Source organism: Equus asinus, chromosome 4 (assembly GCF_041296235.1).
Source record: "Equus asinus isolate D_3611 breed Donkey chromosome 4, EquAss-T2T_v2, whole genome shotgun sequence".
Classification (NCBI taxonomy): domain Eukaryota; kingdom Metazoa; phylum Chordata; class Mammalia; order Perissodactyla; family Equidae; genus Equus; species Equus asinus.
Window position 1 is genome coordinate 108,462,261 of NC_091793.1, and position 25,338 is coordinate 108,487,598.

Consider the following 25,338-nt stretch of genomic DNA (forward strand, 5'->3'; position numbering starts at 1 on the left):
TAGACATTCCCATGTGCATTTTAATTGACATCCTTAAGACCCGTCTTAGATGAGCTTAGAGAAATGTAAGTAATGGCACATGTATATTAACGTAGGTGATCACATGAAGATATAATGTAATTTGAACTAATCTGCATTTGTAAAATATCCTCCTTATGCTTTTTTTTGGAAGTTAAAGCCATAGATTACAGCCGTAGGGTGACTTGATTGTTAATTACTTGTCCATTAGCCTTCATCTCCTAGGACTTATTGGAGAAAAGTAAATTTACACTAATTTGTTTTATGCAAATTAATCTATTTTATTTCATCTTTATTCTCCATTAACATCTGGAGAATTTAAATTAATACATATGAAACTTGGGGCATGCACAATGAAAATTCAACCCTAGCACACAGAATACAGGGCTGGTTTGTATTTATAAAGTAAGTTCATTACGACCATTTGGGCTTTGACTTAAAAATTAGGTAATTTTTGTGAAGTGGAAAGTGGTAAAAAGCTTATTTTGTGAAATTTTTAAAACCACAATATAATTAGTACAAACTGAGCATCAAAGTTACCTTTGATGCTACAAATTAGGCAGGCTATTAACAGTAACAATATCCGTGTGTGCCACTCCTCACTCCTGCTACAGCTTGAAACACTCATTAGCGCTTCTAAATTAGATGGGTTCTTTTTCCATCCTGAGGCTTTGGATAAAGGTACTTTTCTTTATGTATACATTAAGGCAAGGCTTTAGAAAAGTGTCTTCCAGCTTTGGAGAAAGAGGAAAATTCAGGAAACTAATTTCTGCAGCAACCAGAGACTAAAAATAAAAAGTAATTTAGTCAGAATGAGACTGGCTTCACACTTCCCTCCAAGGATGATGGGTGGAAGTGATGTCATGTCTTGTAAACACTGTCTGTGGCTCACACATGCCTGAAACGGCAGCAGAGATGGCACTGGTCCTGTGTCAGCTCAAACAGGCCAAGAGCTAGGCTTCCTCCAGGACTCGGAAGTGGGAGCTGGCCTTGGGAAGACATGTCAAGACGTGTCACCCATGTTGCAGCTGGTCCTGGGGGAAGTGCTTTGAAGACGTGGTGCACCAATGGCCAGCTGCTCTGCCCAACCCGCTGACCCCTGGAACCCAGCACCCTGGCTGGGCCCTCCTGCTCACTTCATCATCGAGAACACAGGCCAGCTGCCCCAAGCCCAAGGGCCATCCATTTACATTCCTCTTGCTGTGGATGTAGTAAAAATTCTCTTGGATGTTCTGGGCAAACTTTGTAGAACTCAGCTCCAACTTTCCCCAATTTATTCTTAGCATTAGGCCACTTTTTGATTTTATCCTTGGTCCCAAGACTCTTCTTACCTCATCTGTTTATATCTTTTTAACCAACAAATCCCCATGGATATTCTCTAAGTGGTCTCTTGGGATTCTTCTGATTCCTTCTCAGTTTCCTGCTTGTCAAGGCCATTTTCAATCAGAGTGTCAGACTCCCAAGTGCTTGTCAGCCATTTCCCATTTTAGATTTCCTGCCCAGAAGGTCACACTTATCTTCGCTCCCAGTGTTTTGAACTCTGCTTCCTGAGAGCTGATGATACAGGCCCACTCATAGGCAATAATCCCTGTCTTGTCAATGGAGAGGAAGTAGCTAAAGGGGTCACTTTCTCAGTATTGAATTCAATGAAATAAAAACAATTATTTATTGAACATTTACTTTGCTCCAGGTCCTTTGCTATAAGGAGTTCACTGAGTAGTGTGGGAGGCAGAGCATTACACTAATAATTTCAACACAATGGAATAAGTGAATCGTAAGAGATGTGTGCAATGGATAGCAATAGTACAAAGGCAAGAGTGTACTGTGTCTGGGGGAAATGACACAACTTGGACTTCAGAGATAAGTAGAAGTCAGCTAGGCTAGCATAAAAGCAGAAGGAATTCCAGTAGAAGGAACAGCATTATGCACAGTCCTGGAGATATGAACCAGCAAGGCCTGCTGTCGCCATTTCACATACTGGTTCTTCCTTTTTAAAAATTAAAGCTAGCATAATTTTTATCCTTTTTAAAAATGTTATTTTTCTTTTTGGTTTCTAAGCAATACATGTTTGTTTCAAGTATGAAAATTATGTCAAAATGTATGGCCCAGAGAGTAAGAGTCCTCCATAATCCCAACTTTCAGAGTTATGCTGTTGTCTGTCTTGTATATATGTGTCTGGATCTTTTTCCTTATACGTGTACCAAAGTGGACTCATACTCAGTCTTTTGCAACCTGTTTCTAAGTCAGTTGTTATTGCTACATGCCGTCAAGTCAGCTCTGCCTCCCGGCAACCCTCTGAATGAGTGATGTCCACAGTGTCCCGTCCTTAGCAGCCCTCCTCAGCTCCTGTAGACTCCTGCCTAGGGCTTCCTTTATGGAGTCGATCCATCTCATATTTAGTCTTCCTCTTTTCCTGCTGCCTTCTACTTTTCCCAGCATTATTATCTTTTCCAAAGAATTCTGCCTTCTTATCATGTGCTCACAATAGGACAGCCTCAGTTTTATCATTTTTGCCTCCAGCAATAGATAGTTCAGGCTTAATTTGCTCTAGGACCCACTTGTTCACCTTTCTGGCAGTCCAGAGTATCCATAGAGCTCTCCTCCAGCACCATATTTCAAATGAAACAATTTTTTCCTATCCCAGCCTTCTTCACTCGCCAGCTTTCGCACCCATCCATGGTAACCGGGAATACAAGATTGTGGATAATCTTGGCCTTAGTCTCTAATGACACGTCCTTACACTTGATGATCCTTCCTAATTTTCTCATTGTTGTCCTTCCAAGCCTCGGTCTTCTCTTGATTTCTTGGCTGCAGTCTCCATTTAAACTGATGACTGAACCAAGGTAAACAAAATCTTTAACAATTTCAATGTCTTCATTGCCTCCGTCAAAGTTGGGTTGTTCTTCTGTAGTCATGATTTTTGCCTTCTTGATGTCCAAATGCAGTTCTAAATCAGTACATATAATTAAATGTTTTGCACTCTGTCCTCATTTTTTGAATGTTTTGTATGCCATCGTCTGAGTTGAGTGGCAGTTTAGTGTAGTAATGAAACATGGAAGAACTGAAGTCACATAAATCCCAGCTATATAGCTACCAACTGTATGACCTTGGGGAAGTCACTTAACCACCCTGTGCCTCAATTTCCCTGTGTATATTATAGGATCAAAATAATACATATCTACCTCAAATGATTGCTATGATGATCAAATAAATTAATATTTGTAAAGCACTTAGAATAGTGCCTGACAGATGGTAAGTCCTCTAAATGTGAGCTTGTATTAACATAAGGTATTTAACCAGGGCCCTATTGATGAATGTTTCTGCTGTTTCCAATTCTTTGCATGCTTAGCTAGTAAAGACACTTCCAAGGCAAGTTTTGAATAACGCTTAACCTCTATTACATTATTTCTTACTAACTTACCAACATCCAACATCTGCTTATAAGCACTTAAAAAACATGTACTTAGATTGTTGACTCTCCTTGGAGGCAGCATAAAACGGGGTGGGAGGGGTGCAGTGGAGTATGTTCTGGGCCAGACCCAAAGGAGTCCGTTGCAGGTTTTCCTTCTGCAGATAGGCCATGCCAGGAAGGTGAATGCTGAGCATAGACTGGGAAAGGAAGCAGGAAGATTCTGATCTGAGGGGTCAAACAGTAAGTCAAGCTGGAGATCTGGGCTGGAAGGAAGCCAGAGAATGAGTGCAGGCCAGAAGCCTATGGCCAGAGACAAACCAGAGGACAGAGAACTCAAAAGGATCCCTTGGGCACCAAATCTTTTAGAAAATAAGTATAATATACCTTCTTTGACATGCTTCATTATATACAGTTCTCATCAACCTATAGCTACAAATGAGGTTGTGTTAACATTAATTCCAAAACTACAAGGCTCTTCCCCTTCTTGCGCATGCAGGACCTCAGCTTCCTCTTCCCAGGCCCTCTGGGCCATTTCTGGGAGTCATGAAGCTGGGGGCGGTTCTCACACGGGCAAAGACAAATTTACTCAAGTTGGCCTGATCTGGCCTCCTTGCCAAGGTGCCTGGCCAGCCACAGCCCCAGGTGCTGGAAACACCTTAGGGAAACAGCTTGGTTACTTCCTCCTGCCCTCCCCTCCACCCAGGGGAGGCATGCCTTGCTGTGTTCTTTGGCAGAATATGTGTAGGATCAGTGGGGAGAATGACTCTATCTCCAAACCCGTATCTACACTCTCTTGTGAATATAACTCCTCTTATTTCTCCCCCTAACTTCAATCTAACTGAAGTTCCAAACGTGTCCCCTGAAGCTGAATTGGGGGAAAGGAGAGGATGACATTTATCAGCCCCACCCCCTCCAGTGTCCTCTCTGCTTTATCTCTCTAGCCACTCAAGAACAAATGTTGACTGACCTTTGTAGTGGATTGAATATAAAACTAATCCTAATTCTCTGCCCCTTTCGGTATCTTTGCCCTTTGCAACAAGACACTCAGCTCCTCCCATTAAGGAGTGAAATCTCCCCCACCGCCTTGAATCTGGGCTGGCCTGTGACTGGCTTTCGTCAGCTGAATGTGGCTGATGTGACAGTGCGTCAGCTCCAAGCCTGAGTTCCACTCACTCCCTGGGCTCCTCTGCCATGCCCTGAGAACAGCCTGGGTCGCACTGTGGCTCATGAAAAATTGCCTCCGCTGAGAGCCAGTCACCTGCCCAGCAGAGCCCAGAAGAGCTGCCCTGCGAAGCCCGGCCAAGATCCACAGGGTGTAGATGACGTACTTTCACATAAGTGAGGCCAGAGAACCCAGAAGAACCACCCAGCTAAACCACAGACTTGTGAATTAAAATCTGTGTCATTTAAAGCCACTGGGTTGTCTGTTTACTACTCAGCATTATTGTGACAAGAGATGACTGATACAACCCCCTTTCTGATCTCCAAAATCAAAGTTTTTTGCAGATTCAAACAACTGTCTGAGAAGATCAACAAGGAGCCAAACTCTAATTCTCGGTGCAGATTCAGCCAGGACACGCGCTGCCCTGACTACAGTCTGCGAGAGAACGATTGCGGCGAGATGGAGTTGCTTTAATTTGGCAGATGTCTGGGAGCATGCTGGGAGAGACACACATGAGGAGCACACGTGTAGGAATGTCCTACCAGTGTTCAATAGGCCACAAAAGGCCACAGCAAGCTTGGCAGGATGACATTTCTTGTGGAAGCTGGCAAGGGAGGCCAATCTCTCCATTTTGAACTGAGTTGGGGCTGAACTGAGACCAAGTATGGCGGGAATCAAGTGGAAGACACAGAGCTGCCCAGGACCTGGAACCAAGTTTATCTACAACCGCTGAGGGAAGGGAACCCCGCGGTGGGCATCTGAGTGACTGACATGTTATCAACCGCAGTTTATAATGTCTCTACACTTCTTTCAATATATGCGGTTGCCTCATCTAATGCTCGCCCCACTCAGTGTTGTGACCCCCCAGTGATAGAGTTCCTCTGGTGAAGCTAAGGGGAGGACATTGTTAAGTATGAGAATGCGGTGCCTGACTGAGGATCCCTCCTCTCCACTCTGGTTGCAGGGCAAGCTCTCCTCCTTCATTGTCCCTCCCTACCCCCTGCCTTCATTCGTTATTTCTAAAGACTTTCAATGGAGCCTGCACACCCAGGGCAGATGAATGGAGCTTGAGCCGCCTGGGCAGCTCTGAAGTATTCCACTGGCCTGTGCTGATGGAGCTTCTTTTGGGCTGGGAGCCTGCCCATCAGAGCAAAGCTGCCCACACAGGCCAGCAAATGGCTGTCCCAAGGCAACAGGACATTAGCTGGAAATCTAAGGATTGACAACTGGGACCACAGGTGCAGAAAAAGCAATAAAGATAAGTTGCTGGTGCTGGCCCAATCATGTAGTGGTTAAGTTTGCACGTTCCATTTCAGCGGCCCAAGGTTTGGGGGTTCGGATCCCAGGCACAGACCTATACACTGCTCATCAAACCTTACTGTGGTGGCGTCCCACATACAAAATAGAATAAGATTGGCACAGATGTTAGCTCAGTGACAGTCTTCCTCAAGCAAAAATAGGAAGATTGGCAACAGATGTTAGCTCAGGGCCAATCCTCCTCACCCAAAAAAAAAAAAAAAGAGAAAGAAAAAGAAAAAGAAAAAATATGTTGCTGATGGCTTATTTCTACCTCTGTTTATCCTTTTCAGTGATTAAAAAAAAAAGAGGCCAAAAGTAGAAAAATTCATCCTAACTTGGTAGGTTATCTCTTGGTCCTGTTGGGCTGGGAGTGAGGGTGGGCTTGAGTTAGGTCCTGAGAGGTAGTTAATGTTATGTCCTGCTCCCTAAGAGCTCCCAGGAAAATGTTCCCTGGACATTTTCCACTATAGTTATATGGGTGTGGTCCTAATTGTTTGGTAGCTTGCCCTGGGGTGATTTAGGGCAGGGGGACTGTTGACTTGGTGTGTAAAAGTTAGATAAAGAAGGTGGTTGGGGTCTGGGCTCTGGATTGCTTGTTTTGCATATCAAAGTCGTGCTCACAGGCAAGTTGTTTGCTTTCTCTAGGAGTTAGCTAACACTGGAGAGGGCAGACCCTCCTCCCCAAGTCCAAAAGGCCCCGACATGGCAAAGCACCATAAAATACAGAAAACAAAAAATATGATTATACAGTGAGTTAAGAGAATATGCATCCGTCTCTTATCAGGCCTGAGTGACTGAATTATCAGGGACACTATGGCCTCGGGGCCTTCTCAAGGCCACACAGGCAGTTTAGGACTCAGTATTCTGCCCTCTGAGGATTCACAGAAGGCATTCTCACCATCTCACCCCAGCTCTCTTGACCCAGAGCAGTGCTTGGCTTTTTCAGGAAACAAACGGGATGAAAGTCCAGGGCTGGGACTTCCTCCTCGGGGTGTTTGACAAGGACTGACGTACTCTAGGCCCTTTGAATCCCGGAAGTCCCGGACACACCCAACCTTGATTGCAGCATTCCGAATGCTGGAGAGTAGGTAAAAGGACAGAAGCAGAAAACATTTCAACATGAGGGACCCACTGACAGATTGTTCGGTGAGTAGCTCAGCGTGGTTTGCGTGCCTGTGTGTGAAAGGGTGGCTGAGGGGTAGAAATATGTACTACCGGATTTTAACTTAAGAAATTTGAGACGCTCAGAAGCCAAACATGTTTAGATATTGGCTGTTGTACAGAAGTCTGCGGTTTTCTTTTGGTTCAATTTAAAACAGAGCCTTTTCTAACAAATGACGGGAGGTAATTGTCATCTTTTATTCTCATATTCTTGGGAAAACTTTGAGTGGGTATAGCACCAGATTTGCATGCAGATGGTGACTGTTTGGAAAACATTCTTAAGACATACACCTATGGAGCCAACATCATGTGTAGAGTGGATACACAAACACATAGAGCGTCTGTAGCCAATTTCGGGCTCTGAGAAGGAAATTAGGGTGGAAGGTTTTTGCATATTTTCCCATATCATTTAAAGTCAAGAATTGCAAGTCCTGTAGGAGGAAGGACAGATCCTCGCTCTGTCTGGCCCGTGGTGGTTGTCAGACAGGTTACCAGCATGTTTGTTTCAGTCCGGGGAGTGTTACCAAAAGTAGAAGATTGGTCAAAATTCCAAAGACATCGTGAGGTCATTAGCAGCAATAGCAGAGATGTAATTTAGGAACTGAGGAACAATTCAAATAAAGAGGGGAGGAAATAAAGTAATCAAGGGTGGTCAGAGTGTTATCCAAATAAATGATGCCAAAAATTTAAAATTGGTAACATCAGAAGCAGGGAGTTGCATTCATCCTTCAAGATTTTATTTAAAACAAAGAAACAAACAAAAAACAATGGTGGAGGTGCAGATAAACGGGGCCTGCAATAAAGTCATAAACAAAAAGGTCAACAATTATTGGTTACATTTGTATTTGTTCGATGGATGAGAAAAGCACGGGCTTAGAGAAGAGGGCTCTGCAGTTGCTATTCCACAGAATGAGTTCGTGAATCAGACAAGCTAAATGAGATGAAGACGTAATGGCCAGTAATATTAATAATGACAACGTGCTAGCAGCCTCCACCTGCTTTTACTTTTTTAAATACAAAAGTAACATATCTCATGTAAAAACAAATTCCGACAATAAGGTTATACATAGATTTTAAGAGTGAAACTTCTTCCCTTTAATTTCCTCCAACCGAATCTTCTCTCCGTTGGTAAGCACAGATAACTTTTAAAAAGTCCTTTATGGTTTATTTATTTGTTTGTTTATTTTTCACTTTTGCCTTTGCTTCCTTACTAAAATGTTAACTCCTCTCCTTTCTCACCATTCATACTTGTACGATTTTTTGCATAGGGGTGGTTCAGTGGGACATGGACAGGATAAGTGGCGGCAAAAATTTGGTACCAACAACAGGCACCAAAGAAGAAAGGCAAGACCAAGGGAAGAATGAGATAGAAGAGGGGGAAACTGAGGCCAGGTTAAGTTTAAAAAGAAAAAAAAAAAACCCACAAATGCCTAACATGCTTTTCCAAGGCTGCCTTGAGACCAGGGACCAGGAGAAACGTTTCCTTTTGAGCAGCCCCCAAGACAGGTCATCACCACATCTCTGTGTCAGCTTAATGCTCCCTCCCTAACATGCTGGAGAATTCTTTTCCCTACGCTGAATCACAGCGCCAAGGACTCTTATCCTTGTCCAAATCCTTGAAGGTCATCTCTATGCACCCAGTGCTGCCAAAAGTAGTCTGGGAGTCAAGAAGAGGCGGATATCCCTTCAGTGAGGGTTTCTAAATCTTCTCCTGGCATGGAATCATTATTTATTCGCAATTGTTTCATCTTCATCAAGTATTCAAGTTGATTTCCTGATGCAGCCCTAGCTTGTGCTTGGGGAACAATGCTGTGTAAAGATGAGGCAGCAGTGTGGGAACAGAATAAAACAAGGGGATGCAAATGAATGCTTCATGAAATGCTAGGTAGTTTCATGAAGAAACCAAAAAGGTCCCACAGCTATAACCATTTGCACAATGTCCCATTCCACGAGCCCCTAGGTTTGCACAGAACACAGTTGATCATAAAGCCTTGGCTTAGCCACAATTCTTGACCTGATTTGCTCCAGTGGACCCACATATGGAAATCAGTGTGAAAAACATGACCTCTTTATTTTCCCCAGTTTCTAACTGAAATTTAGAATTCCCTTCAATTTTGAACATAGGCAACAAACCCCAGTACTACTGCAGTGTCTGTAACTTTGTCGTCAATAAAAATCAGGTATATTTTTATATAAGATTACGGTTGTTTATAGATACCTAGAATTATTGTTTACACTCACTGTGACTTAGAAACTTGGTTAATTCTTAAGATTTATTATTTAGTATGTTAATTAAAAAGCACCCATAGTATCATGATTTTTTTTTAAAGATTGGCACCTGAGCTAACATCTACTGACAAGCTTTTTTTTCCTTCTTCTTCTTCTCTCCAAAGACCACCAGTACATAGTTGTATATTTTAGTTGTAGGTCCTTCTGGTTGTTCTATGTGGAACGCCACCTCAGCATGGCCTGATGGGCAGTGCCATGTCTGCACCCAGGATCCAAACCGGCGAAACCCTGGGTGGCCGAAGCAGAGCCCAGAACTTAATCACTCGGCCACGGGGCCCACCTCTATGATTTTGAAATATATTTTTATAAGTAGATGTTGAATAATTATACACCTTCCTTTGTGATTCTGATATTTTATTTATTTTTTTCTTATAATTTTTATTTTTTTCAGATGTAAATCGTAATATATTTCGAATTCTGTGTAGATTACATCATGTTCACCACCCAAAAACTAATTATGGTCCATCCCCTCACATGTGAGCCTAATCACCCCTTTTGCCCTCCCCCCCACTTCCCCTATGGTAACCACCAATCTAACCTCCATCGCTATGTGTTTGTTTGTCATTGTTTTATCTTCTACTTAGGAGTGAGATCATACGGTATTTTACTTTCTCCCTCTGACTTATTTCACTCAGCATAATACCCTCAAGGTCCATCCATGTTGTCACAAATGGCCAGATTCCATCATTTCTTATGGCGGCTAGTATTCCATTGTGTACATATACATTTTCTTCATCCATTCATCCCTTGATGGGCACCTAGGTTGCTTCCAAGTCTTAGCTATTGTGTATAATGCTGCGATGAACATAGAGGTGCAAGTATTTTTATGCCTTTGCGTTTTCAAGTTCTTTGGATAAATACCCAGCAGTGGGATAGCTGGATCATATGGTAGATCTATTCTTAATTTTCTGAGGATATTCCATACTGCTTTCCATAGTGGCTGCACCAGTTTGCACTCCCACCAGCAGTATACAAGGGTTCCCCTCTCACCACATCCTCTCCAACACTTGTTGTTTCCTGTCTTGTTAGTTATAGCCAATCTGACCGGAGTGAGGTGATACCTCATTGTAGTTTTGATTTGCATTTCCCTGATAGCTAATGATGTTGAGCATCTTTTCATATGCCTGTTGGCCATCCGTATATCTTCTCTGGAGAAATCTCTGTTCAGATCTTTTGCTCATTTTTTAATTGGGTTGTTGGTTTTTTTGTTGTTGAGCTGTATGAGTTCTTTGTATATTTTGGATATTAACCCCTTATCTGATAAATGGTTTGCAAACATCTTCTCCCAATTGTTAGGTTGTCTTTTCATTTTGTTGATGGTATGCTTTGCTGTGCAGAAGCTTTTTAGTTTGATGTAGTCCCATTTGTTCATTTTTTTCTTTTGTTTCCCTTGCCCGGTCAGACATGGGACTTGAAAATATGCTGCTAAGACTGATGTCAAAGAGCGTACTGCCTATGTTTTCTTCTAGAAGTTTCATGGTTTCGGGTCTTACATTCAAGTCTTTAATCCATTTTGAGTTGCTTTTTGTGCATGATGTAAGGAAATGGTCTACTTTCATTCTTTTGCATGTGGCTGTCAAGTTTTCCCAACACCATTTATTGAAGAGACTCTCCTTTCTCCATCGTATGCTCTTGGCTCCCGTGTCGAATATTAGCTGTCCATAAATGTGTGGATTTATTTCTGGGTCCTGGATTCTGTTCCATTGATCTGTGTGTCTGTTTTTGTGCCAATACCATGCTGTTTTTGTTACTATGGCTTTGTAGTATATTTTGAAATCAGGGAGTGTGATACCTTCAGCTTTGTTCTTTTTTCTCAGGGATCTTTTGGCTATTCAGGGTCGTTTGTTGTTCCATATGAATTTTAGGATTCTTTGTTCTATTTCTGTGAAAAATGTTGTTGGAACTTTGATAGGGATTGCATTGGATCTAGAGATTGCTTTAGGAAGTATGGGCATTTTAACAATGTTAATTCTTCCAATCCAAGAGCATGGAATATCTTTCCATTTCTTTGTGTCTTCTTCGATTTCTTTCAACAATGTTTTATAGTTTTCAGTGTACAGATCTTTCACCTCTTTGGCTAAGTTTACTCCTAGGTATTTTATTCTTTTTGTTGCAATTGTAAATGGGATTGTATTCTTAATTTCTCTTTCTGCTACTTCATTGTTAGTGTATAGAAACACAACCGATTTTTGTATGTTGATTTTGTATCCCACAACTTGACTGTATTCCTTTATTGTTTCTAAAAGTTTTTCATGGATTCTTTAGGGTTTTCTATATATAAAATCATGTCATCTGCAAAGAGTAACAGTTTCACTTCTTCGTTTCCAATGTGGATCCCTTTTATTTCTTTTTCTTGCCTGATTGCTCTGGCTAGGACTTCCAATAATATGTTAAATAACAGTGGTGACAGTGGGCATCCTTGTCTGGTTCCTGTTCTTAGAGGGATCGCTTTCAGTTTTTCTCCATTGAGAATGATATTTGCTGTGGGTTTGTCATATATGGCCTTTACTATGTTGAGGTATTTTCCTTCTATACCCATTTTATTTAGAGTTTTTATCATAAATGGATGCTGTATCTTGTCAAATGCTTTCTCTGCATCTATTGAGATGATCAAGTGATCTTTATTCTTCATTTTGTTAATGTGGTGTATTACATTGATAGATTTGCAGATGTTGAACCATCCCTGCATCCCTGGAGTGAAACCCGCTTGATCATGATGTGTGATCTTTTTAGTGTATTTTTATATGTGATTTGCTAGTATTTTGCTGAGGATTTTTGCATCGATGTTCATCAGTGATATTGGCCTGTAATTTTCTTTTTTTGTGTTGTCCTTGTCTGGTTTTGGCATCAGGATAATGTTGGCTTTGTAGAAGGAGTTAGGAAGCCTCTCCTCCTCTTCAATTTTTTTGGAAGAGTTGAGAAGAATAGGTATTAAGTCTTCTTTGAATGTTTGGTAGAATTCACCAGCGAAGCCATCTGGTCCTGGACTTTTATTTTTTGGGAGGTTTTTGATTGCTGTTTCGATCTCCTTACTGGTGATTGGTCTATTCAAATTCTCTACTTCTTCTTTGTCCAGTTTTGGAAGGTTGTATGTTTCTAAGAATTTATCCATTTCTTCTAGATTATCCAATTTCTTGATGTATAGCTTTTCATAGTATTCTCATTATCTTTTGTATTTCTAAAGTGTCCATTGTAATTTCTCCTCTTTCATTTGTGATTTTATTTATTTGCGCCTTCTCTCTTTTTTTCTTGATGAGTCTAGCTAAGGGTTTGTCAATTTTGTGTATCTTTTCAAAGAACTAGCCCTTGGTTTCATTAGTTTTTTTCTATTTTTTTTTCAGTCTCTATTTCATTTACTTTTGCTCCGATTTTTATCATTTCCTTCCTTCTGCTGATTTTGGGCTTTGTTTGTTGTTCTTTTTCTAGTCCCTTTGGATGTGCTTTTAGATTGTCTATTCGGGATTTTTCTTCTTTGTTGAGGTAGGCCTGAATTGCTATAAACTTCCCTCTTAGAACCACTTTTGTTGTATCCCACAGATTTTGGCATGTCTGTTCTTTTATTTTATACATTTGAGAGTATTATTCTCAGTAAAATAGATTTTGCCAGACTGCTAAAGGGGCCCATGACACAAAAAAATTTTTAAATCTATTCTTTTAGGTTATGCTCCACTGGGCAAGATGATAGGCTGATGGCTGGGCCATTCAACCTCAAAGAGCTAGGTCAGCATCTATGCTCAAATTATTAGTCACCAAGGTAGCACAAAGATGGCCTAAATGCTGTGTAGGGCTTTTAACTAATCTTGAGAGTGTCAGAACTTATTTGAAGGAGGTTTTTGAAAGTTCTGTTTTTAAAAAGAAAAAGAGTTGACTCTGGGCCCTGATGCCTCCATACCTGTGAGCTTAGCTTCTAAGCCTAAAAATATGCCAGTGAAAATTACTTTCAAATCCATGTGCAATGAAATAGACAGGATCAAATTATTTCAAATGAAACAATCCAATCATTAAAAAAAAGTAGCACTTTCCTATGAATGCAATAGAAATTAAAATCAAATAACAAGTTGTAAGCAAGTTTTTGCTTTTACTGAGTCCTATAGTATCCAAGTAGGACTTGTCAAAGCGGGTCTGGGATCCACACAGTCAGCTCCTTCCCTTAAATTCATCAGCTGTTGAAACAGTGCCAGGCCGTGGGGCTGCTCCTTCAGCCTAGTTCAGATGCCAACCTGAGCTTCCCATCTCAGTGTCTTACCCTGGGTCACAGGATGTTGACTGGCACTAAAACAACAGATGCTAGTGCAATGGTCCATGGTTCCTGAAGGATTCTGGTATGCTACAGAGATGAGGAGGCAGGTTGGTTCTGGCATGGATGTCCCTTGGCCCACAACATGCCCAGTGTGCATCAGTGAGATGTGTGACAAGCCATTCCATATTTTCTGGGCCTCTGTTTCTTCATCTGCAAAGTAAAAGGAGGAGGGGATAAAGTAGACCATGTTCTTTAATGTTCTATATCTCATAATCTATGACAGCCTGCCATGGAGATTCAAATATTACACAGGTGCCTAATAAACACAAGTAACCCCTTAGTTAGAGGGGCAGTGCTTTGAAATCAGTAGCACAGTGCCTGGCATGTGAAGGGCACCCAGCAAAAGCTTATTTAACTAAATGTAAGTGGAATATCATGGCTTATTTAACACTATGGGCATCATCATTCTCCCCCCAAAAAATCTTTTCATACTTCCACCTAGAATAAAAATGGATTTTTCTAGAATAACTGAATCTAACCTTCTTAATCATTCAAATCGTAGAAAGTCAGAAAGAGCATCTGGGCCAATGTTGATATAGTGCATTTTATATTATTCACAAGTCATCTGTCTAATCATTTCATGTGCCAATTGCCTAGATTACTAATTTTTTTGTGATGATAATATTAATACAACAGAATTTGTTTATAAGTGCTGAGCAGAAACATTTTTCTAATAGCTGAATGGGAGATGTCTGTGTACCAGTTATCTAGCTGAAGGGATTTTTAGGGGCTCAGAAAGATCCCAAATATTCCCCCACCAGCCTGAAATCACTTTATCAGGGAAAAAACCCATAATGTTTTTTTCCAGTACTTAACGACCCCAGCAAGAAACAGCATGTTAACGTAAATTTATATGGAGATAAAAGATCAATAGTAGGTTCTTTCCTGGAATGAATATCCAGTAGGGTGTGGGGTATTTGAAAGCTCAATGGTTGGGGAAAGAACAACAAAAATTCCCCTTCTACATGACTTTGACCAGGGCAAACCCTTCTATACTGTTGCTAACACTTAAAGGTAACCAACGATCACTCTGAGTAAACCTAGTGTGATTATACTGATTAGCCATTTAGAAACATATTTACTTCTGATGCATTTTCTAATTGCTTCGCTCGCCTAACATTTCTAATCACAGTTCTGTCCCTAACTAATGAGTTTATCTTCAGCTCTGGGCCTTAACTATCAGATAAGGGGATTGGACTTTAGTGGTTTCCAAACTGGGCTCCATGGAATCCCTTCAGAGAGGCCTCTCTGGTGGATGAGAATGGGGTAGGAAGGAGAAGTGGGATAGAAGAGAGAGAGCCAAAGCCAGGGTCAAGAGATGCCCCTCTTAATGCAGATAGTTCCAAGATTTTCTGATCACACACACACACACACACACACACACACACAATGGATGAGATGGTCTCTGGGATCTGCTTTGACATTTATGCAAATCTGCTTTTCACAGCTTTTGTCTTCATGTCTGAGTAGATGGTATAATGAAAGGTACAGAATCATTGATCCCAAAGAAGAAGTTATGCTGAAATAATGGACATAGTCTTAGCAACTCTTATTTATTCATATCACCTTTATCTCAGTCTGGATCAGGCTTTCTCAGGGAGTGCCCAGTGCATATAGGGTCAAAGGGAAAGATTCTCTCCATTGCTGTAATAAGCAAAACATCCCCCCCTTATCTGATCACGAAGTTAGCGACAATGTAACATATTGAAGAGCTTCCTGTGTGTGCCTGGGCATCCTGAAGTTTGGGGAATGGGTTTCAGGTGTATCTGAGACTCAAATCCCCCCAGCCCTCAATTTGGCAGCGTGTTGCTGAGGGGGCAGATCTCATGGGCCAGTTCCCTCTGCCTGGGACAACTTTGTCCATTTACTACACTGTCCCAGTAGAAATGTCATTTTCTAGATGTGCTATGATGTAAGAAAAGTTAGATAGTACTAGTCTATTAAGTAACAGGAATTCATTCTTCCAAAATCTGAAACTGGCAGCCCCAGGGTCAATTGGAGCCCTAAGATGTGCTTTGTTTGAGCAGCCTCTTGCCTTAAAAAGTTGAATTTGAGTGCCTTCAGGAAAAACAGGCACTCTCCACTTTGCCACAGTCTCCCCCAACCCCCTCTAATGGCAATTGACTCTTGAATCACTGGTTTATAAACTTTCAGGGTAGTCTGGCTTCCTAGAACTGGTGCCCTGGAGGTAGTTTTTTAAAAATGTGTCTCGGAGAGTTTTGATGGTTAGATAAATTTGGGAAATGCAGCAGCCCCTGCAGCCCCAGCACATAGAAAATTCTCAACTGGCTCTGCTCATTTCCACTTTGGTTGGGGGCAAGGTTTCCCCTGCATGCTCCATCTTCACAAATGGTATCTGAGATTCCCTATTTTCTCCCCAGGACTGGTGGATGCAGACTGTCCTCCAGTGATGACGGGGGATGGCGGGCCATCCGCCAGGACGGCTCATCTCAGAGTCTCTTCCTTCTACTCCTGGTTGTCCTGATGGGAGCTTCTTCTCGCTCCTGCTCTAAAGGCTCCAAATTCCTCCAATCCGTCTCTGCTTTGTCTTCTTCTCCCATCTCCAGCTCCTGCCTGAGAGCAGAAAAACTCATTCTGCAAGCACGAATCCAAATCTTTCTCTCTTAAACATGCTCCCCTGGTGTTTTTCTTGAATCTTTGTTTCTCTTTTGCTGTGGGCTGAAGAGAGAAGCAGACAGGACAATACATAAAAATACACAGCTTAATCGTGTGAGATATTTCTAAATAACTTGATTAAGAAAGCTACAGGACCTATAAAGAAAATCATAAAATTTTATTGAACATAAAATAAGATTTGAACAAATAAAAAGATTTACCATGTCCTTGGATGGGAAGTCTAAATACCATAAAAAAGCCAATTTCCCCAAATTGATATATATATGTTATGCAATTCCAATTAGAATCCCAACTGGGATTTAAAAAAATTATAATTAGATAAATGTTCATATGGAAGAATAAATGCCCAAGAATAGTCAAAGAAATTACAAAAAAGAAAAAGTAGTTGTTTAAAGAGACAGCAGAAGCAAAGTGTTAATATCTCTGTAACCTAGGTAGTGAGTACATAATGGGTGTGTCATTATTACTTTCTGTATCATTATTATTTTGTGAAATACAAAAACATAAAAGTGTTTCATAATTTAAAATAAAAAGTTGACTGTGTATGAATTAGAACTATGTTCAGCTGCATAATAAAAAAAAGAACCCAAAATAAAAATGGCTTTTAAAATCCTATTGCAGTATTTCTCTCACACATAAACCAGGTCCAAAAGCAGAGCTGAGGGTTGGTAGGGTGGTCCCCAGAGCCATTAGGGACCCAGGCTCTTTCTGCTCCACATCTTAGCATGTGGTGTCCATCCTGAAGACCACCTATGGCATCAGCCATTATTTCTAAGTCCAAGTGTCAGGAAAGAGGGGGAAGAAATCTTCACTGAAACCCCACAGAGAACTTTCATCTACATCTCCTTGGGAAGCATTTAGTCACATGGCGACACCTGAGGAAAAGAAACGCTGAGAAATGACTTTATTCCAGGGGCATGTGCCCTGCTAAACATTCATCTATTTCCTTCTCATGATGCCTAGGTGTGTTTTGTGGGATGTTATTTGGTATTATGGGAAGAAAATAAGAGGCTCGGGAGAATTTAGTAAAAATGTTTAGGTAACAGAGGAGTGAAAAAGAAAGCTAAACAACTTTAAAATGGTCACTAAAACTTTCCCATTGTTCCTGTAAGAGGAGGAAGGAGGGCTGACAGTGTCATGTCATTCATAGATGACAAGTTATTTTTACGGACATAAAAATGAGAAAGCTTCGTTGCCAAATAGTGATTTTAGTCTCATGACTCTCAGAGGGGAATCATGTCTTCATGACAGAGGCTACACCTGGACGACACTAGAGGTGTGTTTTGCTTGCTCTGCAGAGTTCAAATTTGTGAATTGTTTGCTACCATTTTTTTAAAAGTCATATTTCAGATGCAAATCCTTATTTCAGCTTTTTTGGACAAATTGGAAGATCTGGCCATCTTGAGCCACATTCTCATGGGCCAGAGCAGTGGTGACAGCTGCCTCTCCAGCTCACTGTCCCACTGGTTGTGGGTCTACAGCCTAGGTTTGGGTCCATTCTACTCCCAAAGGGAGGGACCTGGATCAGGTCATGTCTTTAGGTCCCTTCTTCCTCTGTGGCCATAGCACCGCATACCATGTGCTACTGTGCGCACAGAAAGGTTGCCCGGCCCCTGAGGATTCATGTGTGCCAGCTGCATAATAGGCACTCAGTAAGCAACTCAGTAAGTTCTCGACTTGGTGCCCAGCTGCATGCTGGAGACATTTGAATGCTAGAAGAGGCTGGCTCCTTGTATGAACAAAGAACCACAACACGGCACTCAACGTGCATAGAATTTTCATCCTGTGTGTAAAATCTCACTGTGAAAAATGCAATTGGCTATCGCACCTCCCACATGGAAACTATAAGAGAGTGTGTTTGCGACTGTTCCATTGCCTAATTCACCTGCTCTGTGTCAGAAATGCTGCAGAATCAGCTCATATTTACTCCTTCCATTTGGGCACTTAAAGTTTATTGTCATCAATGTCTACCTTTACAAATATAACTTTCTGAATAATATTGTGGAGTTCTAAATCAAATGACAAGCGCTTTTGATTGGGTCTGCAGGCCAAATTCATATATAAATAAACTTATAAAGGTTTATTTATAAATTTACAAAGGTTTGGTTCAACCAAACGTTCAACTCACTATTATAACATTCTTATTACTAGAATTAATGAGATACAGAGGGGACTAGGATACATTTTATTAACATGTTATTCACTTATGTTTTCATATGTCAACCAAGAAACACTCACTTTAATGGTTCAAGGTTTGTCACGAGGCCCAGGAATATTATTTTGGAATTTGGAAGGGAGAAACAAAATAATTACTCAGTGTCTTTCAGGATGTACATTTAACCTTCCTGAGAACAATAGGGGTGTCAGGAAGCCAGACTCTAAATGCACCCCACTGCTGAATTGTTTGCATTTGGCCTAGGAAGAAACAGATAGACCAACTTTATTTTTGAAATGTTCTCCAGGATCTTTCACATATAGGCAGAAGAGACTTAATCTTTATTTTAAGAACTCATTCAAAAGGTATGCATCCCAGCTACACGATCATTTAAAATGACAGTCATCATTACAGCAGTATTCTGAATTTATAAGAGTTCTATGTGTGGAAGTGCTCATAATCCTTCTGTGCATCTTTTCTTTTTCAGTATAACAAAGTGTACAAGAACCTAAAGGAGTTTTCTCAAAATGGAGAGAATTTCTGCAAGCAGGTCACATCCGTTCTTCAGCAAAGGTACAAAATGCACGTTTGCAATAAGCAGTTCTTCCTCTTTAGCTGCAACAAGCGATACGACTGGAGGAGTGATTACAAGCTGTCCTACTTTCCAGAACGCAGTGTTATATTTTGGTACTTCAGAGATTGGTTTGAAGAATGATTCTCCTCTATTGCACATTTATCACTTGGGTTCCACAAAAATCAGGAAACAACAGGAAGTAATTCTGCTTGAAAAGGCTCTTCTGATTCCTCAGAATGAGTTTATCACCTCCTCCCGGGGCCCACCATTGTCCCTGGTGGGTATGCCCATTATTGTACTTCTCACACTGATGGCAGTTATTAGTCTATGTTTGTGTCTCCTCTATGAGAGCAGGGGCTGTGTCTTACTCATCTTTGCAAGCTGAGCTCATGGAGCCTGGCCTTTTGTCTGATGAACGAATGGATAGATGAATAAAAAGTCATCATTTTCAGTATCATCTCTTCATACTAGATGTGATCATATGTAAAGCTGCTCACTGTGCTGAAATGAGCACACTGAAATGAGTCAAGAAAGTTACAAAAATTCCTGCTTAAAATTAGAGAACTCAAGGACTGAATTGGGCCATAAAGGGTTTTTTAGGCCATTTCCCTACATCTAGACATCTCTAGAATAATCAGCTCTAAAGAGACCTTCAGAAGAGATTGTTTATTCTTTTAAGGTAACCCGTTTCAAGTTCAAAATATCGCATGTGTGCCATGAGAACAAAGACGCATGGGTTAACAGCAGTCTGCCTTAGTAGGTCAAGAGTAAAGCAGACCATTAACTTTATCGGGTCCAGCGAATGAGGCCAAGGAAAGATACGAGGGAGCTCAAACAGGCTTTTATAAAGAAAATGACCAGGATTGTTAAAATGGAGTTGAAAAGAAAAAATTTTAAAATAAAAAGTTACTTCTGCCTTAATAGCCAAATCGCTTTGATTCTATGAGAGGAAGAAGGAAGACCAATCTGGGAGGAGATATCTTCTATAAGAAAATAGTTTTATCAATCAGAGAAAATTATTTAAAACAAGGCCAGTTAACTATTATACAAATCCAATTCATTACCTAGATTTGATCATCTCCCTCCTGCAGATCCAAAAGAATCTGCACACACATTAGCCATCCTTGTGACCTGGGGTGCAGTTATTTGGGGGAGTCACTGCTCTGAAACTGCCTTATTTTTTTCCCCTTGTCCAGGTCACTCCACATCTCCATCCTTCCACAGACATATCTAATTTATATACACTCAGAACCTTCCTTTCTTACCTGGTCTCCTGAAGTTGCTCCCTAGGGCTATCATCTGCCCCAGACCTATTCATGTGCAAAACCCTCCCGCCCATATTCTAGAGTGGCAAACCAGCTCCAATGAAGAAGAAACACTTGGGTGGCTAAAGATATCTCCCTTCAGGGTTTTACCTCCTTATGGAGCAGAAATTAGAATTTGAAAATCTGAAGAATAGTACTGGTCAGCAAAATTACATGCACAACTCTGGGATAAAAACTCATAGTATAAATACAAAAAGAGGATCTAATGTTTTACCTAGACCAAAAAATTATGCTAGATAATTAGGTGGTTGATGCAATAGATGCTTTCATGAACATTTTGTAAAGGTAACCTCATACAACTAAGTCATTTCCTCTTAACCAAGGTGCTGTTTTTGAGTTGCTTTATATTCATTCCTGATAACTGTGCACTTGGCATTTGGCACTGTCTCCTCACATTTAAGCTTTAAGCTTTCCTTCCTCTGCTCAGCTGTGTGATCATGGAGGTACGCCGAAGGATGCTCAGCTGCACGAAAAGAGTCGGTATTTTGGGAGAGCTGTTTTCTAATGGACACAGACTCTCTACTAATTGATGAATATATGGCACACTGTGTTTTTTTTAACTATATTTCTACACGTCAACTGGCAAAGACAGAGATCACTTTACTTCTCAAGATTGGGTCATTTATTTCCCATGGGGAGTGATTCTGAAGTCACTGTCTCTTCCTCTGGTGTTTGAACTGAGTTGACATAACAACCATATCAAAAGGATGGATGGTCAGAACACAGCTGGTATTAACACTTGACTTTATTTGCCCCATTCTGTGAATTCACTAATTACTTCATTAGATATGCAAAAGATAAAAAGCTGTTTCCTAGCAGTTATCCAGTCATGAAAACTGGGTTTACTTTCCCCTTAAATGGGTGGGCTTATTACAGATGAATCGATGATACTTTCCCCTTGTATTACAAAAAATCTGGAAAGCCAGTACTCTTTAAAAGAAGCTATGCTGTTACTTAGAATTGTAGACAGGTAATGGGAAACCCCACAGGACAAGCAAAATGATATTCTTGGAATACATACAGTGGGCATTTCCACTGAGGCTTGTGACATGGAGAATCATGAAGGCAAATCCAGTGGTCAGCAAAATGAAAGATCTGGTGAGGGAGTACACGGGGCTTCTTTGAACTGTGTGCCAGCCACATAAAATAAGTTCAGTAAATACTTGTAGGTTGACTTAATAAATAAATGAAAGAGAGTTAAGAGTTTATTTTCTTATTATTCACCTACATTATTAGAACAAGGTCTTTGCTGTCCTTGGATACTAACAATTCTAGACACTTTGTTTAAGAGTCCATTGGAATGTGGTTCCACTTAACAGTTTTGTATTAGCACGTGGCTATAAGAGACAGCATCACAATCAAGTTGCGGGTCCAGATAATGTTTCATTTCCAAGCTCAGGTGCCTTCTTGCATTTCTAATGGGTGATGATAGAAAAGTGCATTTGTTACCAAAACGCCATTTTGCCTGGATGTTCTGCAATTCATGGTCATGCTTAGCTTCTTTTATCCAATTTTATCCAATTAGTCGCTTCAGTTTCCTTTTTCGTAATAGTGAACTCAGATTTAGCCAGAGACACCCAGCAGCTCCTAAGGTGCCTGATGCCAAAGTCATCAGGTTCTGTTTTAGACAAGTACATATCAGACTTAAAAAGACAAAGGCTCATTCCCAGAAACTATTTCTGAGTGTGTGGTTCTCTGCACCCTCACAGCTAACGTTTAGACAGTATTTGATGGGAAAATCAATTGATCCTCTGTAAGAAAGTTTAAAAGCAGGTTTTCAAATGGCAAGTACTGCTGCTCTAGACATTAATTAATTAATTAAAAAAATAAAAAAGAAAGTATAGTTGATCATTGTTCTATCCACGATCCATTGCAGGCACTGCCGATGAAGGAATAAAAGATTGAAGTGAAATCTCTGATAATCCTCACCTTTTCTACTCTACCCATAGCCTGGGTGATCTTAACTCCCACAGCTTCAGCTCTTGTTTGCATATTGATGACTCTCACATTTATATTACTAGACAATATGTCTTATCTGTGCTTCGAACCATATATCAAAAAGTCTGTTGGACATTTCCACACAGGAGTCCCATGGAACCTCAAAGTCAACCTATTCAAAACAGAGTTTATCTACTTTTCCCCAAAGCTGGTACTCCTGGATTTTTTACCATGGTGTCCGAGACCACTGCCCACCCAATCAAGCCCAATACCTGGGAGCCACCCATGACCCCTTCTATCTCAACTTATGACCAATTGTTCATGTTTCTCTCTTCTAAACACCTCTTATATCTCTAGCTTTCTTTTCATTTCATCACTTCTGCCATTGTTCTGGCAAAAATCTCTTAACTTGTTCTTCAGTCCAGGGGCACTGCCTTGCAGCTGTGCAGTTTGTACAGTGCACAAAGCCACCTGGCTGAGGGGCTGAGTGGAGACAGAAATCCAATCCACTCTCAGCCCTTAAGTCTTGCACTGTGGCTCAGAGTTGTGTCCTTTCAGAGGATCTCCTTTTTCTAATCTAAGCAAAGTTGCCTCAACTAGCAAGCTGGGTAGGGCCTCGTCCATGTCTCTAATGCATCTTGCACTCTGTAGCTATGACCCTATTTAAGACCCCTCAGAGAGTCCCATGACTTTTAGTATAAAAGTTAGCCCTCATAGATTTTATAAAAGGACCTTTGCGATCTGGGCCATGCCTTCTATCCTGCTTGTCTCTCTCTCTCTCTCCATGATCCGTGCCCCTCATCATCCTACTGAACCACTTGTAGTCAACCCCCATGAGTCCCTGCCACCACTCCCATCCCTGCATTTGTACAGCTGTATCCTCAGCCTGGTAGATGCTTCTTCACCTTTGTTGCCAGGCTCCATTCAATGCATTCTTCAAGAATCAGTCATCCCACTCTGGTGGCCTTCCTTGACTCCAGCCCCCAGTCTCAAAAAAGTGCCCCTCAGAAATGTGTAGAACTAGGGCTTAGCTCTGCTATAGCTCTTCCTGACCTACACTGTTCTTCCCTGTTCAGTCATCTGTCTCCTCCCCTGGAGGCTGAACTCCTTGAGGGTCTTTGTATCCCACGTGGCTAGCACAGACCCTGGCACAGAGCAGGCATTCAGTAGGTATTCCTTGAGTGAATGAATGATTAATGTATGAGTGGCTCTGTGCCTTCAGGCGCTCATAACTTTTAAGAAGCTCAAGTTAGGCTATTTCTGAAGAGCAATAAATGAATGTGTCAAAGAAATTTGCTTACATAGTATGTAGCATATTATTTTGAATAAAAATTAGAAAAGAATAATAACATCACAGAAGAGACCATTTATCCAGCACAATCTATAGATCAGGCACTGCATTAGCTGTGTCTTATACTTGGTCTCTTTTACTTTAATTCTCACAACCCGAGGGTATAAATGTACTCTCATCCATCCCTAGTTTACAGATAGGGATATGGAAAAGATGATACATTTTGATTTCTACCCAGCCCAACCCAGGCTTGTTGTGAGGGCATGTTCCAAGTAGGCAGGCGGTTTGGGGCACTGCTGTGTGAGCCCCAACATGCTCAGGTGGTTCTGGTCCAGCTCCCTTCACAGTCTTGGGGTCCTCTATGAGAAGAGACATCAGTGGTCATCAAGTCCACTGGCTTTCAAACCTGGTATCACAGAGGTCTATGGGGAGTCCTGAGTGATCACTTCAGGGGCTGGGGAGGTTAAGTGGGCAGGGCTCTGCTCCCTCTTCATTCCATTTCCCACCGAATCAGAACAACTTCGCTAGTATTTATATGAGGGAGTGGGATTCTGTATAAAATTTTGTTTCCCAGCTAAAAAGTTTTGAAAACCACCTCTCTCATCCATTTTACCTAGCTTCCCCCACCCACATAAACTCACTCAGTTCAGGAATTAACAGACAAAGAGGATCGGAAGAGCTACAACTCCCATAGCTATGGGTTCCTTGGGCCAGGAGTGAGCAGTGACCCAGAGGGACTCTCAGACTGGAAACTCAAGAAGGTGTCACGAGGTCTCATCCTCCCATTCCACTCTCTTATGCTGTTCTCAGGAGCCAGAATTAAGGCAACCAATAACATTGAAGTGGGTGTTGTGGGCTAGCCAGAGAACCCAGCATCTCGAATAGCAGAGCTTCTGTGTAAAAATGTCTTTCAAATTGCTAATAACTAATTTTGAAATACAGCCTATTTGTAAGATGAACTTGTCACTGCCTTTCAAAAGAAACTGATAAAGCTTGGGTGGGAAATGTCAGCTGTTGTCAAACCAGAAGATGTTGCTGGTGGAAAGTAGGAAGCGAGATGGAGGTGATATTATGAACAAAGATTTTCAAATTACTGAAATTCCTTCTTAATTCCTAACGAAAGGAGGGCTCTGTTACCTGCAGTTTTCAAGCCTGAGAGAGTCTTAGTTCAATTTTAATTAATTCCTCATAGACACAGGGGACAGCTACAATTTTTGTTTTCTACTACTTTTTATCATCTCAATTTTATGAGAGCAGGGTACTCTAAAATTGCTTACATGATCACTTATATTCTTACAGTTTAATTTGTGCTCTATCTAAAATATTGAATCTGATACCACATATTGTCCATCTTTCCTTTCTTTCAAAAGTGTAATTTATTTTAACGTCTAAGACAAATGTTGGTCTTTGACTTATTGGTTAGTCTTCATTATTACTAATGAAAATTTATTGACCTGCCTCCACACGCTGAGAGGAAATTGGAATATAAATAGATTAAGAGTCATTTGCATGCCATTTCCCTAGTCCAGGATCTTTAAAACTCACTGTTATATTCTGAGATTGAGTTACCCATCAAAATATATATATGTCATCAATTTCACACGTGCCAAGACAATTGCTTAGAGAAGGAATGTCAGCTCCTATTAGAGGAGGTAGCTATAGGGCTGGAACATTAAGCATAATGCTCTTACAAGCTTATTTCTGATTATTTTAATGAGGGAATGAAAATACATGTCTCAGTTTGAGATTAGCTCTGCCTCTCTTGACTCTCTTTGCA

At 41.0% G+C, this 25,338-nt stretch overlaps 1 protein-coding gene across 7 annotated transcripts in view; it reads left to right on the forward strand.

The window, feature by feature from the left end:
• The first annotated feature begins 6,728 nt into the window (after positions 1-6,728).
• Positions 6,729-25,338, forward strand: part of NOSTRIN (nitric oxide synthase trafficking) — a 65,192-nt gene continuing 46,582 nt past the window's right edge. For 3 of the 7 annotated variants that reach the window (XM_014860486.3, XM_014860491.3, XM_070508056.1), the window contains exons 1-2: positions 6,767-7,037; positions 18,921-19,006. In XM_014860486.3, coding sequence (XP_014715972.1) covers positions 7,011-7,037; positions 18,921-19,006 — 113 coding nt within the window. In that variant the 5' untranslated portion in view covers positions 6,767-7,010. Of the gene's footprint in view, positions 7,038-18,920; positions 19,007-25,338 lie in introns of all 7 variants that reach the window. The other 4 variants (XM_044768757.2, XM_070508058.1, XM_014860479.3 and 1 more) reach the window with 3 other exon arrangements.